General features: G+C 40.8%; 1 protein-coding gene across 4 annotated transcripts in view; it reads left to right on the forward strand.

Annotated features, from left to right (window-relative positions):
• LOC126161921 (cilia- and flagella-associated protein 300-like) overlaps window positions 1–17,380 on the forward strand; it is a 144,165-nt gene that overhangs the window by 69,790 nt on the left and 56,995 nt on the right. For all 4 annotated transcript variants that reach the window (XM_049918091.1, XM_049918089.1, XM_049918093.1 and 1 more), the window contains one exon: window positions 14,207–14,379. In XM_049918091.1, the coding sequence (XP_049774048.1) occupies window positions 14,207–14,379 (173 nt within the window). The remainder of the gene's footprint in view (window positions 1–14,206; window positions 14,380–17,380) is intronic.

The raw sequence follows: 17,380 nt of genomic DNA on the forward strand, positions 1-17,380 counted from the left end.
GAATCTTATAACACAAAAGGAAAAGAGCCCACCATTGAATGTAACATGCTGCTTTATCTGGCAACAACACAGAAGGACAGAACAATGGTTTGTGATCAGTGACCAGGTGGAATTTGGTACCATAAAGAAAAATGTGGAATTTCTTCATAGCATATACAATGGCCAAAGCTTCCTTTTCTATCTGATAGTACCTAGTTTGAGCTGGGATCAGCATTTTTAAGGCATAAGCAATAGGACACCTGGAGCTATCAGAATATCTAGACATAAGCACTGCCCCCAACCCCTACTGTGAAGCATCCATCATAAGGATTAAGTGGAGGCCTAGTTGGTACATCAATATGCAGTACACAGACTGAAACATGGTCTTAAGGGTGTAAAATGCAGTTTCACAAGCTGGTAACCAGTGGTTAACATATGTTGTGACTCTTTATCTAAAGGGAGTTGTAAACAGCATCTGACAGGTCAATTTTTGAGAAATGTTGACCACCTCATAACTTTTCAAAGAATTCGTGCAGATGCAGTATCAGGTATGTATCCACAATGGATTTTGCATTCACAGAAACACTGAAATTGCCACAGAGATGTAACTGTCCTGGTGGTTTCTTTACTATAACTGAGTGGGTAGACCATTCACTTGATGCAGTAGGCTGAACAATGCCAGATTCCATAAGGTGATCTAATTTACCTTTGACTTGTTTCCTGAATGCTACTGGCCCAGAAAAAATGAGGCCAAGCAGAAGGCTTCATGACAATGTGTGCTTGAAAACTGTTGGCATACCCCAACCTATGAGAGCACAAAGAGCACAACTCAGAACACCAATGGATCTAACTACACTCCTGGAAATGGAAAAAAGAACACATTGACACCGATGTGTCAGACCCACCATACTTGCTCCGGACACTGCGAGAGGGCTGTACAAGCAATGATCACACGCACGGCACAGTGGACACACCAGGAACCGCGGTGTTGGCCGTCGAATGGCGCTAGCTGCGCAGCATTTGTGCACCGCCGCCGTCAGTGTCAGCCAGTTTGCCGTGGCATACGGAGCTCCATCGCAGTCTTTAACACTGGTAGCATGCCGCGACAGAGTGGACGTGAACTGTATGTGCAGTTGACGGACTTTGAGCGAGGGCATATAGTGGGCATGCGGGAGGCCGGGTGGACGTACCGCCGAATTGCTCAACACGTGGGTCGTGAGGTCTCCACAGTACCTCGATGTTGTCGCCAGTGGTCGGCGGAAGGTGCATGTGCCCGTCGACCTGGGACCGGACAGCAGCGACGCACGGATGCACGCCAAGACCGTAGGATCCTACGCAGTGCCGTGGGGGACCGCACCGCCACTTCCCAGCAAATTAGGGACACTGTTGCTCCTGGGGTATCGGCGAGGACCATTCGCAACCGTCTCCATGAAGCTGGGCTACGGTCCCGCACACCGTTAGGCCGTCTTCCGCTCACGCCCCAACATCGTGCAGCCCGCCTCCAGTGGTGTCGCGACAGGCGTGAATGGAGGGACGAATGGAGACGTGTCGTCTTCAGCGATGAGAGTCGCTTCTGCCTTGGTGCCAATGATGGTCGTATGTGTGTTTGGCGCCGTGCAGGTGAGCGCCACAATCAGGACTGCATACGACCGAGGCACACAGGGCCAACACCCGGCATCATGGTGTGGGGAGCGATCTCCTACACTGGCCGTACACCACTGGTGATCGTCGAGGGGACACTGAATAGTGCACGGTACATCCAAACCGTCATCGAACCCATCGTTCTACCATTCCTAGACCGGCAAGGGAACTTGCTGTTCCAACAGGACAATGCACGTCCTCATGTATCCCGTGCCACCCAACGTGCTCTAGAAGGTGTAAGTCAACTACCCTGGCCAGCAAGATCTCCGGATCTGTCCCCCATTGAGCATGTTTGGGACTGGATGAAGCGTCGTCTCACGCGGTCTGCACGTCCAGCACGAACGCTGGTCCAACTGAGGCGCCAGGTGGTAATGGCATGGCAAGCCGTTCCACAGGACTACATCCAGCATCTCTACGATCATCTCCATGGGCGAATAGCAGCCTGCATTGCTGCGAAAGGTGGATATACACTGTACTAGTGCCGACATTGTGCATGCTCTGTTGCCTGTGTCTATGTGCCTGTGGTTCTGTCAGTGTGATCATGTGATGTATCTGACCCCAGGAATGTGTCAATAAAGTTTCCCCTTCCTGGGACAATGAATTCACGGTGTTCTTATTTCAATTTCCAGGAGTGTATGTATACAGCTTGTTCAGACACTAAATTCATTTCATCTGAAATGGTAAAACCAAACAACTTAAAAGCACCTAATCCACATAGATTCTCCACACATGCATTATCTACAACAAGAAATGTAGGTGACCAGACTACTACTGACTTGTAGGTCACTGGGGCAGAGAATTGGTTGAGAATAGGAATACTCTTGTTTACTAACTTTCACGACACAAGGAGAAGCAGAGGGGAGCCCCAGAGTCCATATAAGTTTTTGAGTTCATCAAGGTTACCACAGCTCTTGTATCCGCTTGCATGTGGAAGACTTCACAAAGAACCTTAACATCAATGAAAAGCTTGTTTGGCACAACAGAAATAGCCAATGCAATGTTTACATCCATATCCACATCAGGATTGTTGTGCTGGATTTGTGCATTACAAACAAAGCAATGTGACATTTTTGTTGCAATTATGACAGGTAGCCCAGCCTTTTGGGTAGTCTGAGTGGTCATAATTAATGAAACAATAAGGGCAGGATGGGAGTGTGAAACGCATACATTGTTGTTTACTGGCCTGCTTACTTTTTTTTTTGCGGGCTGCTGCTGGGAGTGAGGCCAGCCACCTTGACATTGAGATCACATGTGGGCCACCACAGCCATGTCTTCTCCCTGTGAACTATCAGGAGCTTGGTGTGGAGGAGAGGGTTGAATTGCTGATACCTCACACCAAGTTTCAGTTTGGTTACCTGCAGCTTGCAACACCTCACATGACTGTACAATAGTTAAAACCTTGGAGAGGGATGGATTTTCACACTAGATAGCACATTCTTGCATCTCACTATTCAGAGCTAAATGAATGATAGCATCTCTCACCATCTGATCGGCATACAGCTCTTTATGCATCTCGGATACAGAATGACAATGATGGCTTAACCCACGGAGTTCACGCACCCATGCTCGATAGTATCAATGTGGTTGTTTCATACAGTGGTAAAACACAACACAGGGTGTGCTTACAGTAGTACTTTTTTGAAAGAAGTTCACACATTTGGTTAAATATTAAAGAAGACAGATCTTGCAAAGGAGTGAGTTGACACAGGACTTGATACATTCTCCATCTCCATCTGCATCTACATCCATACTCTGCAAACTACAATGAGGTGCATGGCAGAGGGTACATCCCATTGTACCATTTATTAGGTTTTCTTCCCGTTCCATTTACATATGGAGCATGGGAGGAATGATTGTTTGATGCATTTGTGCATGCAGTAATTATTCTAATCTTATCCTCAAGATCCTCCATGTGTGGGCAATACATGGTGGGTTGTAGCATATCCGTACAGTAATCATTTAAAGCCAGTTCTTGAAACTTTGTTAATAGACTATCTCGGGATTGTTTACATCTGTCTTCAAGAATCTGCCATTTCAGTTCCTTCAGTATCTCTGTGACACTCTCCCATGGTTAAACAAACCAGTGACCATTCGTGCTGCCCTTTTCTGTATACATTCAATATACCCTGTTAGTCCTCTCTGGTATGGTCCCATACACTGGAGCAATATTATAAGATGGGTCACACAAGTGATTTTTATCCAATCTCTTTTGTAAACTGACTGCACTTCCCCAGTATTCTACTAATGAACTGAAGTCTATCACCTGCTTTAGCCATGACTGAACATAAGTGATCATTCTATTTCATATCCCCACAAAGTGTTACATGCAGTATTTGTATGAGTTGCCCAATTCCAACAGTGACTCATAGACATTATAGCTATAGGATACTACATTTTTTCGTTTTGTAAAGTGCACAATTTTACATTTCTGAACATTTAGAGCAAGTTGCCAATCTCCACTCCAGGTTGAAATCTTATCAAGATCTGATGGAATATTTATGCAGCTCTTTTCAGATATTACTTGATTATAGATAACTGCATCAACTGCAAAAAGCCTGATTTTACTATTAATATTGTCTACAAGGTCACTAATATCAACTAGAACAGTAACTGTCCCAACACACTTCCCTGGGGCACACCTGATATTACTTCTACATCTGACGATTACTCTCCATCTAAGATGACATGCTGTGTCCTTCCGACCAAAAATGTGCTCAATCCAGTCAAAAATTTCACTTGATACCCCAGATGATCCTATTTTTGACAATAAATGTAGTAGGTGTGGTACTGAGTCAAATGCTTTTCAGAAATTAAGAAACACTGCATCTATCTGGTTACCTTGATCCAAAGCTTTCAGTAAATTGTGAGAAAAGTACAAGTTGGGTTTCACATGATCAGTGTTTTCAAAATCTATGCTGGTTGGCATTGAGGAAGTCATTCTGTTCAAGATACCTCATTATGTTTGGGCTCAGAATATGTTCTAAGATTCTATAACAATTCAGTGTCAAGGATATTGGACAATAGTTTTGTGGATCACTTCTACTATCCTTCTTGTAGGCAGGTATGACCTGTGCCTTTTTCCAAGAACTGGGCATGGTCTTTCGTTTGAGGGATCTATGATAGATTATAGTTAGAAGAGGGCCTATTTCAGCTGCAAATTCAGTATAGCATCTCACAGGAATTCCATCGGGGCCTGGAACTTTGTTCAGTTTTAACAGTTTCAGCTGTTTCTCAACACCACTGACACTAATACTTATTTCATTCATCTTTTCAGATGTATGAAGATTGAACTGGAGCAATTCTCGTGGGTTTTCTTTGTAAAGGACTATATGAAAATGGAGTTAAGCTTTTGCGTTACCACCCTCAATTTCAGTTCCTGTCTCATTCAATAGGGGCTAAACACTAACTTTGGTGCCACTAACAGCATTTATACAGGGTGTTACAAAAAGGTACGGCCAAATTTTCAGGAAACATTCCTCACACACAAAGAAAGAAAATATGTTATGTGGACATGTGTCCGGAAACACTTACTTTCCATGTTAGAGTTCATTTTATTACTTCTCTTCAAATCACATTAATCATGGAATAGAAACACACAGCAACAGAACGTACAAGCGTGACTTCAAACACTTTGTTACAGGAAATGTTCAAAATGTCCTCCGTTAGCGAGGATACATGCATCCACCCTCCGTCGCATCGAATCCCTGATGCGCTGATGCAGCCCTGGAGATTGACGTATTGTATCACAGCCGTCCACAATACGAGCACGAAGAGTCTCTACATTTGGTACTGGGGTTGCGTAGACAAGAGCTTTCAAATGCCCCCATAAATGAAAGTCAAGAGGGTTGAGGTCAGGAGAGCGTGGAGGCCATGGAATTGGTCCGCCTCTACCAATCCATCGGTCATCGAATCTGTTGTTGAGAAGCGTACGAACACGACTGAAATGTGCAGGAGCTCCATCGTGCTTGAACCACATGTTGTGTCGTACTTGTAAAGCCACATGTTCTAGCAGCACAGGTAGAGTATCCCGTATGAAATCATGATAATGTGCTCCATTGAGCGTAGGTGGACGAAACTAAAATGAGCTCTAACATGGAAATTAAGCGTTTCCGGACACATGTCCACATAACATCTTTTCTTTATTTGTGTGTGAGGAATGTTTCCTCAAAGTTTGGCCGTACCTTTTTGTAACACCCTGTATATGACCAGTATTTCTTTGGATTTTGTGAAATATTATTTGACAATATTCTGCTATGGTCGTCATTGAAGGCATCACGCATTTTTCTCCTGATAGCCAAATGCATTTCATTCAGCATCTCTCCATCTATAGCTCCATGCTTTGTTCTACACATATTGTGCAGTAATCTCTGTTTCTTAGAAGTTGCTTTACAGTGACTGTATACCAAGTTGGTTCCCTCGCATTATGAACTGTTCTAAGGGTACATATCTATCCAATGTGCGGTCAACTATTCTTTTAAACTTAAGTGAGAATTCCTCTACATGCTTGTGCCCTGTACTGAAACTTACAAGCTACTCATTGACATATTTACTGGTTTTATCTGGTTTACTGGACATATATATATCTTCATGCTTGTTTTAGTTGTCCTTTGTACTTTGGTAATCACTGTTGGCACAACCATGTCATTGTCACTGATACTTGGACATATCCATGAAAGGAACAAGGCACTACAAAAATAATATCAGGAATCCCAAAAGCTTGAAAGAGTTGTAGCAGACGTTTCTCATGTGTGTCACATTCCTCAGTGGACTCATAGTATGTAGAAAAGGGAGGCAGAGAAGCCACAAGGGCTGCGGAGTGTAAAACTGCAGGCAACAGAGGCTGAAGAGCATGCCAACTAGACAAAACAGAAGCTATTGATTGAAGTACCTGAGTTTGATTGTCTAGTGCCTATGATTGGTGGTGCAATGCCTTGGCAAATGATTTTTGCTGTTCAACCAATTGACATAAAATGTACCCTGTAACACTCTCAGCCACTGTGAGAAGAAATGGAGCACAAATCAGAGTAGAAATTTGCACGCAGAACATGACCACACTCATTGCCAAATGTGTTATCATTAGGCATAAGTACAACAAGACCAGTAGACTGATCACAACTTTATTCCATGGAAGCATTAACTACTTGCGCACAGTACCTAAGTAACATTCAGAAGGAACCAGTTACATACACAAAGAGTTGTAGCAGTACTCACTCAGGTAGCCTTAAGTAGACTGGAGTCCACGGCAGGCTCTGACAGTGATATCTCTCTCTCTCTCTCTCTCTCTCTCTCTCTCTCTCTCTCTCTCTCTGTCACAAACACACACACACACACACGCACGCACGCACGCACGCACGCACGCACACACGCACGCACACAAGGCTCTTGTGCCCTATGCAGACAACACAGCACTGTTGTGCATGTAATCTTTTGAAAGTACGCACACACATCACTGCTGAAACCCGAATCATGATAGCCTGGTGAAGATTCAAGCCACCACCCTCCTGAATACAAGGTCAGTCTGTTTAACACTGTGCTAGCTCGTTCAGTTTATTGCTAGTGTACAATCCTGGTTTGGAAAGAAGGCATTTACTAATATTCATTCATTTACTAATGTTCATTCATTTCTCACTCTCAGTCACTGCACACACAACACATGCTAAACACACATTATTTCAAAATGTGACATTACACACACTATCAGCTGACATCAGGGCCGTAGTGTCAATGTTAAGTTTCCATTTTATGTACCATGACTTTCCATTTGCTAGCCTGAAAAATAAGTCAGCATCCCTCCTTAATGATTGGCATCTTTAGCACAGAAAGACCATAAGGTGTTAGCATCATACACTGCATGTGTTTGGGGGTATGGTTTCCCAGAAAAGGAAAAAAAAGAAGGAAAAAATACAGTGTGAAAATGTTACATGAAATGTTAAATGTTTTATTATCTTTGTTATTATTTGCATTACATTTATTATCAAACCACTACAGTGTGTTATCTAAAGAGATCATCAGTGTATAGAATATATTGCTTAAGAGATACTTTTTAATTTTCTTTTTAAATAAGTGTGTTTTAGCAAATTCTTCAATATCCTTTTTTATTGTACACTTTTAGTTCTTGATAGAAAATGCTGTTTTGAGTTTTATGTTTATTAATTCTTGTTAAATGTTAGTTCAGTCTAGATTTTGTTCCATGGTAATGGACCAAGCTGTTTGTGTAGTAATGTAATTATCAATTTTGTTTTTGATGTGCACAACTGAGTAGTAAATGTACTAGTAGTAAGTGGTACAGTGAAAATCCCCAGTGTTGTGATCATGTCTTTAAAATGAGCTTGACTATTGCTTGTGGTTATTATTGTTATAGCCCTTTTCTGTAGCTTGAAACCTCTTTTCATGTTTTGTGCACTTGTTGTCAACAAAAGAATTCCATAGCTAAGTCCTGAGTATACATATGAATAGTATGTAACTGAAAGGCACTGGCTGTTACACCCTGATGACAAGACTCTAAGGGCATAACATGGTGATGACATTCTGTTTGGAGGTATTAAGTGTTCACACCACTTTAACTGAGAATCAATATTCATTCTTAAAAATGTTGTGCTTGTTACACATTCTACAGAAGTGCTAGCTACATTTTATTTAACAATATCATTTTCCTTTTTCAAACTGAAATTTGTGATATTTGTTTTCCTTATCAATGTCACTTCATTACTTATTGGCCAGTTGTAAACTTCCTTGAGGGTTTCATTTGCCTTCTCTGTAAAGAGGTCTCTTGTTTTCTCAGTGACTATGATAATGCTGTCATCAGCAAAGAAAATTTGTTCCTCATGACTAACAATACTGAAAAGTCATTGATGTATGTCTGAAACAGTGTTGGTCCTAATATACTACTGTGAGGAACTCCTGTATTAATGTGATTTGGTTCTGATAGGTGGTTCACTAAAAGTGTGACCTTATTTGTGGTATGTGTACCTCTACCCTTTGTACCCTGCCTGCTAGATATGATTGGAACTAGTCATTAGGTAAGCCACTTATTCCTAGTGGTTCCAGCTGATTTAGTAGAATCATATGGTCAATAACGTCAAAAGCCTAAGAATATCTAAAATATACCTGTGACACACTCATTTTTGTCAATAACAGCAAATACCATTTTTGAGAATTGCTTTCACTGATTCTTGACTTTTACCAGTTTGGGAACCAAACTGTGATTCACTTGGAAGGTAATAGATAATCTGTCTTTCATAATTGATTTAATAATCTTTGAGAATGATGACAGCAGGGAAATAGATCAGTGGTTTTCTGTGTCTTGTGCATTACCTTCCTGTTGCAGAGGCAAAACTCTTGCCTGTTTTATATACTATGGAAACTTTCCTGATGTAAGTGGCTCATTTAACATGTTTATTAAGAACCCTTGCATAATCTGTATGCATTGTTTCAGCACACACATTGGTGCTTCATCTAAGTCTACTGATTTTGTTAGTTTTGTGCAGTTTTCTGATTTCATAGTCTGTGGGAGGTAGTAACATCATTGTACTTAATGCGTGATTATTTTGTAGGGGTTAAATTTGCTTTTGGGAATTTTTATTGTAATTTATCTGCAATAATCAAAAAATGCCCATTCACAGTTTTCTAGGTGCGGTTGATGAATTATTACTGTGACCCCTTCCTTACCAGAATTTTGTTATGCTTTTGTGCTGACTGCTGCATACCACATCCACTGAAACAACTCCTCTCATTGCTATTAATGTATAATGACTAGACATTCACATTATTTGTACAAAAGTATTATAGTGTATTATTAGTTTGGATAATTTCTCTGTTAACATATGACCAAACTGTCAGGCCATATTTGAGTGGCAAATTTGCTGGAATAATACTGGTGAAATTTAAATTTCAATATGAAGCTGTTTATGTTTTTTACACATAGAATCAGTATCAGAAGTAATTTTCTGTGAGATTGGAGCACTCATTGTTTATCCTTACTGCCACATTATCAAAATTAGCTCCAGTCACCAAACAATTTTATATTTTGTAAATACTTTTGGATTAAAGAAGATCACCCACCAAAAAGCAGAATCATTGAGTTCTCAATAGGCACACACAAAAGAAAGAAAACTTGCTAGCTTTAAGAGTTATCCTTTGACAAGCTAGAATAATTCCACTCTCTCTCTCTCTCTCTCTCTCTCTCTCTCTCTCTCTCTCTCTCTCTCTCTCTCTCTCTCTCCCCCTCTCCCCCTCTCTCCACCTCTCTTCACATGCCCCTGCATGGTGCCACCTGAACTAACAGTTCCAATGATACTTTTCGGCAGTGTACTGGTTGTGGTAGGGTAGTGTCAGGTGGGATGCTTAGAGGAAGAGGAAGGCGGGAAGGAGGGAGAAAGAAGGGTAGATGGGTGGGTAACAGCAGCCCAGAGGGAGGCAGCCAGTTTGCATCATTCCGTCTGCAATTTCTACCCAGTTACTACCCACCTCCTTGCTTTTTGCTGTTGATGTTGCCTCCCTACACATCGACACCTTCTGTGTTATGGCCTTTGCTCTATAAAATGTTAGCCACATCAACATTGTTCTGATTGCAAACTCACCACATCCCTCTTATACTGATGACAAGTTTTAATTATACCCTAAATTATTTCTCATTTGGTTGAAAGACATACAAACAAATCTGTGGTACAACATTACACTCTCATGCACATAAAGGTATCCTTCATAGCCACCCAAGTTCCTAAGCACCTCATCTAATCAGTTTTGTTGATAATGTTCATGATCTGGACCCAAGACCAAGAGTTCTGCTCTCATTCCTCCGCAGGATTCTCCTGTCAGTATCACCTGGTCTTCTTGAACTCAATATGCCACTTTCCTGGACATAAGGCTCTAACTCTCTGATAACTCTGTAAAACCTTCTTCTCTATCAAACTCATCAGTCACAAACTTTGCTAGCAGCCACCCCTTCCGCACCAAAAAGTATCTTCTGTACAAAGTCACCATCCACTTATGGTGTATATACAGAAATGACAGGTCCTATGCCCAGTATGCAGAAAGTCTAATGAATATCTTCACAGTCAGGTGCTGCCACCTAATCTTCATCCACAAGCAGATCTCCAGTACCACACCCTCCCACATTCCTAAGGCCAGTATTACACTTATGTATTTCTTTGTCAGAGTTGATATGTCAAATATTTTTCTCAAATAAATATGATACCATAATAGGAAACTTCGTCAAATCTTGTCTTTTGTCAAAGAAATATGATCAAATCTAGAGCTTTGCCATAGTTTTGACCATAAAAGTCATTTGTCTTCTGTTCCCTGCAATGTGAAAGGTAACCGCTTGAAGCACTGGCAACGCTATGGCTATTTGATGTCTGAAGTATGTTTGTAAATGTGTTTAGGTGGTGTGTTCCTTCAACTCTTTTTATAACCTTGCTTTCACTCAGGTTGGGGTGAGTAGGGGGCACAAGGCCTGTTATTAATCGTGTGCTGATGGGCAGGTAGGATATACTGCAAGTGACTTCAAATCCACAATCACAGCTATAGCCATCCACCTATACACCTGGAAATATCCAGGCAGCTTTTCAGTTAACCAAAATAGAGTAGAAAGAATTACTCTACTTTGTCTATTTTTGAACTCTGGATGCCACAAGTTAAAAAGTGCTTCATCTGTTTCACGCTTTTTTTTAAATTTTTTAGTTGTTGGAACACTAATTCCATTAATTATATTATTCAAAAATAAAAAATAGTTGTGAATGCCCATATAGTGTACTAAACATTTATTTTCAGATATTACTCCTTCAGTGCTTTCTAAATCATTTCAAATGTTTCTTGAATTGTTTTGCTTAATGTGCACTGTGATATTGAGTGCTGTATTGTTAGCTAGAGGAGCATCTCCAGTGGCAAGAAATTGCAGTGTTATGGTGAGCCTGTCTTCTGCATATATAGCATTTCTGAACAGAGTATTCTGTTTTGTAATATGAGGAGCCACTTTACTGAGCAAATACTAAAATGCCCTCTCATCCATTCGTAAGTAATTTATGTAAGACTTGACGTCCTCCACTTGCAGTGCTCACAGAAAAATTTGCTGAATGTATTTATTATCTCAACGTATAACCCACTGCTTCACCCAAGTGTGTTTCCTGTCCACTCAGCCTGCAAAATGTTTGGTTTGCCCTTATCTGTCTCCTACTTCAATCCCCTTGCCATGTGCATCATATCTGTTGGAATGCTGCAAGACCTGTCCCATGCACTCACCTAGCATATTGTATTCCAATCCTGTCACAGGCATATTATAGCCTAACAGTGGCAACACCACATGTGAAGGAAACTACATCATGCACCGCTTCTCTGCAACCTTAGCATAATTTTTGATGTTGGGAACACCACCATCAGCTGTCTATCTGGATGAAAGGTTGTTTCAAGACATCTGCCATCTGCAAACTACCTCTCAAATCCAGCTTCTGATTTCATAAGTGAACGCTTTCTGTCAATGCATCCTTTAGTTCTAGAGTCCCCATGACCTTGACCTCCATTATTTCCTATTCTTCACCCATTTCTGACCTAGTTGTAACTTCCCCCATCATCATCAGCTTAAGTTTTTCAGCAATCTCATCTATTCTATCCCGTTTATCCACTCCTAATCCTTGTATCTTCTGTCATCAGTCCAAAATGCTGCTACCTCTGCCTGCACGAGAACTATCTCTCTCTAATGCTGTGTTCCTACCACCAAGTCCATCCCTTCCCTAGCTCTTACTCTTCCCTTCCTTTCGCCCTTTCACCACTCCCTTACCCACCCTCTTTCTAGTTCAGTTCACCTGCTTCGACCCTCACTGCAGTCATGCCAAAGTGCCAGAACATTGTTGTCATGTGTGTGTGTGTGTGTGTGTGTGTGTGTGTGTGTGTGTGTGTGTGGGCGCACATGCACACACACACACATGCACGCACGCTCACATATGAGTGCACACTTGCATACATGCTCTGAAGGAGAATGAAAGCTTTTAAGTTGAACTACAGCATTCCAGTTTTTGTTTGTGTGTCTATCTATGAATCAACACCTCCACTTTACACTTAGTGTTTATATTGATTCCACTCTTTATGGTCATAACATTGCTCAAGAGAGCTTGGTATGAAATGGCCCAGCTTTTAATTGAAAAATGTAGTTTTGTTGTATATAATTTGTGTGTGATGTATACATTAATGAGCCAAAATATTATGACCCTGAGCTTTATACTGTGTTGCTCAATCTCTGAAATTCAATGCAGCAGCTATTCTGTGAGGCCTGAATTTGACAAGTCATTGGTAGGTTTCCAGAAATATGTGGCACCAGATGTGCATGCACAAGTATCACACATGCTGCAAACTCCAGTGGTTTGTGGGTGAGAAGCTGGCACCCAGTAGTGTACTAACGTGTTCCATGATTTTCTGATCAGGCAAATTTGGTACCAAGATATCATTGTGAATTCACTATCAAGCTCCTGAAACTGCTGTAGTATGATTTTGGTCTTGTGATATGGACAGTTTTCCTGTTGGAAGAAGCCATTGCCATCACGGAAGAGATAAACATGAAAGGATATGAATGGTGTATTGTAAAGTTCTCATAGTCCTCAGCTATCATAGTCCCTGCAGTTAGTAGATACTACCACAGTCCTAACTGAAACTGTTTTACAGGTCTGCATCCATGCATTTTTTGAGCACCTGTTTACCTTTAGGACTGCATATCAAAACAAGACCATTGAACTAATGTAATAACAAATGCAATATATGTAACAACATGACATCTTTTCTATTGACCCAGGGTCCAGACTTGGTGATAACTGTGTTTACTGAAATTGTAATTGGTGATATCATTGGGTCAGCATGGAACTATGTAGGGACTGTCTGTTGTGGATTCTCATGTTCAAAATTGTATGCTGAATCCTGTACTCTGTGTACACTTGTGCCTACACCAGCATTTTATTCTGTCATTAGATCTGCCACCACTCACTGGCCATCCTGCTTTATGGAGCAGGCAGTCCTCCAACCTCCATGTTCTGTGATAAGATGTGGGTGTCCAACACCTCATTGCCTCATTGCGGTTTCACAGTCCTCCAAGCACTTTCAGTGGATGCTCACAACAGAGGGATGCAAGCAGCTGGTCAGTTTCGCCATTTCTGAGATGCTAGTTTCCAGGCACTAGGTCATGCCAATTAGTCCTTTGTCAAAAGTTGTTCATGACAGGGCATTTTCCAATTTGCAGCCCATTCCATAGCTAGAATGATTCCTTGTTCATCTCTGCTCCACTCATATACTTTCTTTATCATGTTAAGTACCTGCATCATCACTAGCTGGCTTTCAGTCTTGTGGTAGGCAGTGGCCATAATGTTTTGACTCATAATTGTAAGTTATAATTTACTTGCAAAAGCTGAACAAAGAGCCAGAATTCTCATGTTTCTAATGTAGAGATTCTTAAAATTCTACTGTAGAGTGAAAAAGAGAAGCACATAATATTATTCTAGCAAAATTAATTTTATTGCCTGTAGTCTACAAATTTTACTTGTAGTTTATGTATTTAAAGATAATGGTATATGGTGAGACCTGTTGATTTAGAATCATTCAATTTCAGGTACTTCTGGATAGTGAAAGTGAAAATTATGATATATTTTCTGAACAGGAGCGGCAACAGTTTATTTTCCAGATCTTTAAGCATCTCTGTCTTGGAGGAAAATGGTGCCAATATGAAGACAACATAAATCCCTACTTGGAAACAACAAAGTTAATATACAAAGATCTGCTAAGGTAAGTTACCATCTGAAAAGCTATATCCTCTTTGTACTGCAGCAGCAGCAAGTAGGTTGCTTTTGGATCAAGGATTAATTTATTTAAAGCAGTAAATATATAACTGAATCACTGCTGAAAGAGGATAATGGCTTCAAAATTGGAAATGCAGATTTTGTCAGTTTTGGTTTATTGAGACATAGATGGATTGATTGGAACCAAAACTGGACATCATCATTGCCTTTCCACATGTAGAGACCAGAGTGAAATATCAAATTGTTATAATAGTTTCTAGTATGAGACAACTCCAAGAATCATTATGTCTAAGAAATAAATGTGTGGCACTCCTGGAGTCATGCTGGACCAGTCAGTGGTTTTTGTTGCAAACTCTGACTAACTAGTCCACAGATAACATTAAGATGAGCAGCCTAGAGTTATGGACAAGTGGTCAATCATCTTCTTAAGATGTTTTGTATTATTTTTGTATAAACTTAAGAAAGTTTTTTCAACAAGTGCACAATCATTTTTTATTCATTTTGTATGAACTTGGTACAGTTTTGTGAACATTGAAGAGTTGTATGCTAACCTAAACATAATCAGTGGTTTTGGTTGAAAAGCATTGAGAAATTGTAAGTTATTTGGATATCTTTTACACATGCTTCATTACATGATTACATATGGAAGTAATGCATTTTTCTGTGTGATAGTATGCCCAGAGCAGAGATATTTACTTTATATTACATTTATTGTGCCAGAAATACTGCCATTAATTAATTATATGTTCTTACTATTATATAATTGAAATAAATGTATTAGAATACATTTGCTTCTTTTATTAGTGTAAAGAGAGAACTTCAGATGTTAAGAATCATGATATCAGCTACAGCTATTTTTCAGACACGGCGATATTAGCCCTACAGAGTCCAGAAAATTAATGGTTCCATACTGCAGAAATAAAATTGCATTAAGTTGTTAAACAGTTGGTGTGGAATAACTATTCCCTCTCATGAATAATTCATCAATCATGAGTTGTCCCCTTTTAAAAATAAGCAATTCAATTCAAAGTGTGCCAGATAGGAGTATTGAGCAGTATCTCATTTCCTTTGATGTAGATTACAAAAAATGTACCCAGAATTAGGGAAAGACTATAAATGCTGCAGTGGTTGTTGTAGTGTTGCCATTATTAACTGTCTGTGAAAGACCTTAGACTGAATAATTGGGAACTACGATTGTGGCTGGGTTCTTTAATTCAGACAGCTCCTTAGCAGTCCATTGTGGGTTCACGAGATGCACTTTGTGATCAAAAGTATCCAGACACCCCCAAAACCATACATTTTCATATTAGGTGCATTGTGCTGTCACCTGCTGCCAGGTACCCCATATCAGGGACCTCAGTAGTGATTAGACATCGTGAGAGAGCAGAATGGGATGCTCTGCAGAACTCACAGACTTTGAACGTGGTCAGGTGATTGGGTGTCACTTGTGTCATAAGTCTGTATGCAAGATTTCCACACTCCTAAACATCCGTAGGTCCACTGTTTCTGATATGATAGTGAAGTGGAAACATGAAGGGACACGTACAGCACAAAAGTGTACAGGCCGACCTTGTGTGTTGACTGACAGAGACCGCCGACAGTTGAAGAGTGTCATAATGTGTAATAGGCAGACATCTATCCAGACCATCACACAGGAATTCCAAACTGCATCAGGATCAACTGCAAGTACTATGACAGTTAGGTGGGAAGTGAGAAAACTTGGATTTAATGGTCAAGCGGCTGCTCATAAGCCACAAATCACCTAGTAAATGCCACACGATGCCTTGCTTGGTGTAAGGTGCATAAACATTGGAAAAATGTTGTGTGGAGAGACGAATCACGGTACACAACATCCGATGGCAGGGTGTGGGTGTGGCAAATGCCTGGTTAATGTCATCTGACTGCATGTGTAGTGCTAACAATAAAATTCGGAGGTGGCGGTGTTATGGTGTGGCCATGTTTTCATGGAGGGGGCTTGCACCCCATGTTGTTTAGTGTGGCACTATCACAGCACAGGCCTATATTGATGTTTTAAGCACCTTCTTGCTTCCCACTGTTGAAGAGCAATTCGGGAAAGGCAATTGCATCTTCCAACATGATCGAGCACCTGTTCGTAATGCACAGCCTATGGTGGAGTGGTTACATGACAATAACATCCCTGTAATGGACTGGCCTGCACAGAGTCCTGACCTGAATCCTATCGAACACCTTTGGGATGATTTGAAATGCCGACTTCGTGCCAGGCCTCACTGACCAACATTGATACCTCTCCTCAGTGCAGCACTCCATGAAGAATGGGTTGCCGTTCCCCAAGAAACCTTCCAGCATGTGATTGAACTTATGCCTGTGAGAGTGGAAGCTGTCATCAAGGCTAAGGGTGGGCCAACACCATATTGAATTCCAGCATTACCGATGGAGGGTGCCACGAACTTGTAAGTCATTTTCAGCCAGGTGTCTGGATACTTTTGATCACATATTGTATCTCACCACCATTGACAATTTTCTCCTGCTGGGCATAATAATATGGAGGCTATCCTACGGAGGAATCATTAAGTAGGCTATTTATTTATTTAAAAAAAAATCTTGAGGAGGTCTACAATACAACTTGAAGGCATAATATTGCAGGAAAACTTCATTATTGGGAACTTCAGGCATTACTTCTCATCTTTTTGTGTTTCTTCTTGTTTTTTAACTACTTCAGATATCATGATGGGAAATTGAGTGGCAGAATATGTCTCTCAGGGGAGCATCCTCAGTGTTAACACTTTGGCTTTATGTCCATGATTAAGCACACAGTATAGGCTCACTTCTGTTATATCAACATATCAATTACAGGTATTCATGAAAAGGCTGAAGGAGTAGATGGTGCAGCAGTTTCAGGTTAGCAGTGGAATTCTAGGAGCATTTACTGTCAATTTCAGTCATGATGAACAGTATTCTGTAGGTGAGGGGTTTGCTTAGGTTTCTGGGCCTCAAGTTTGATTAGA

Source organism: Schistocerca cancellata, chromosome 2 (assembly GCF_023864275.1).
Source record: "Schistocerca cancellata isolate TAMUIC-IGC-003103 chromosome 2, iqSchCanc2.1, whole genome shotgun sequence".
In the NCBI taxonomy this organism is placed as follows: Eukaryota; Metazoa; Arthropoda; class Insecta; order Orthoptera; family Acrididae; genus Schistocerca; species Schistocerca cancellata.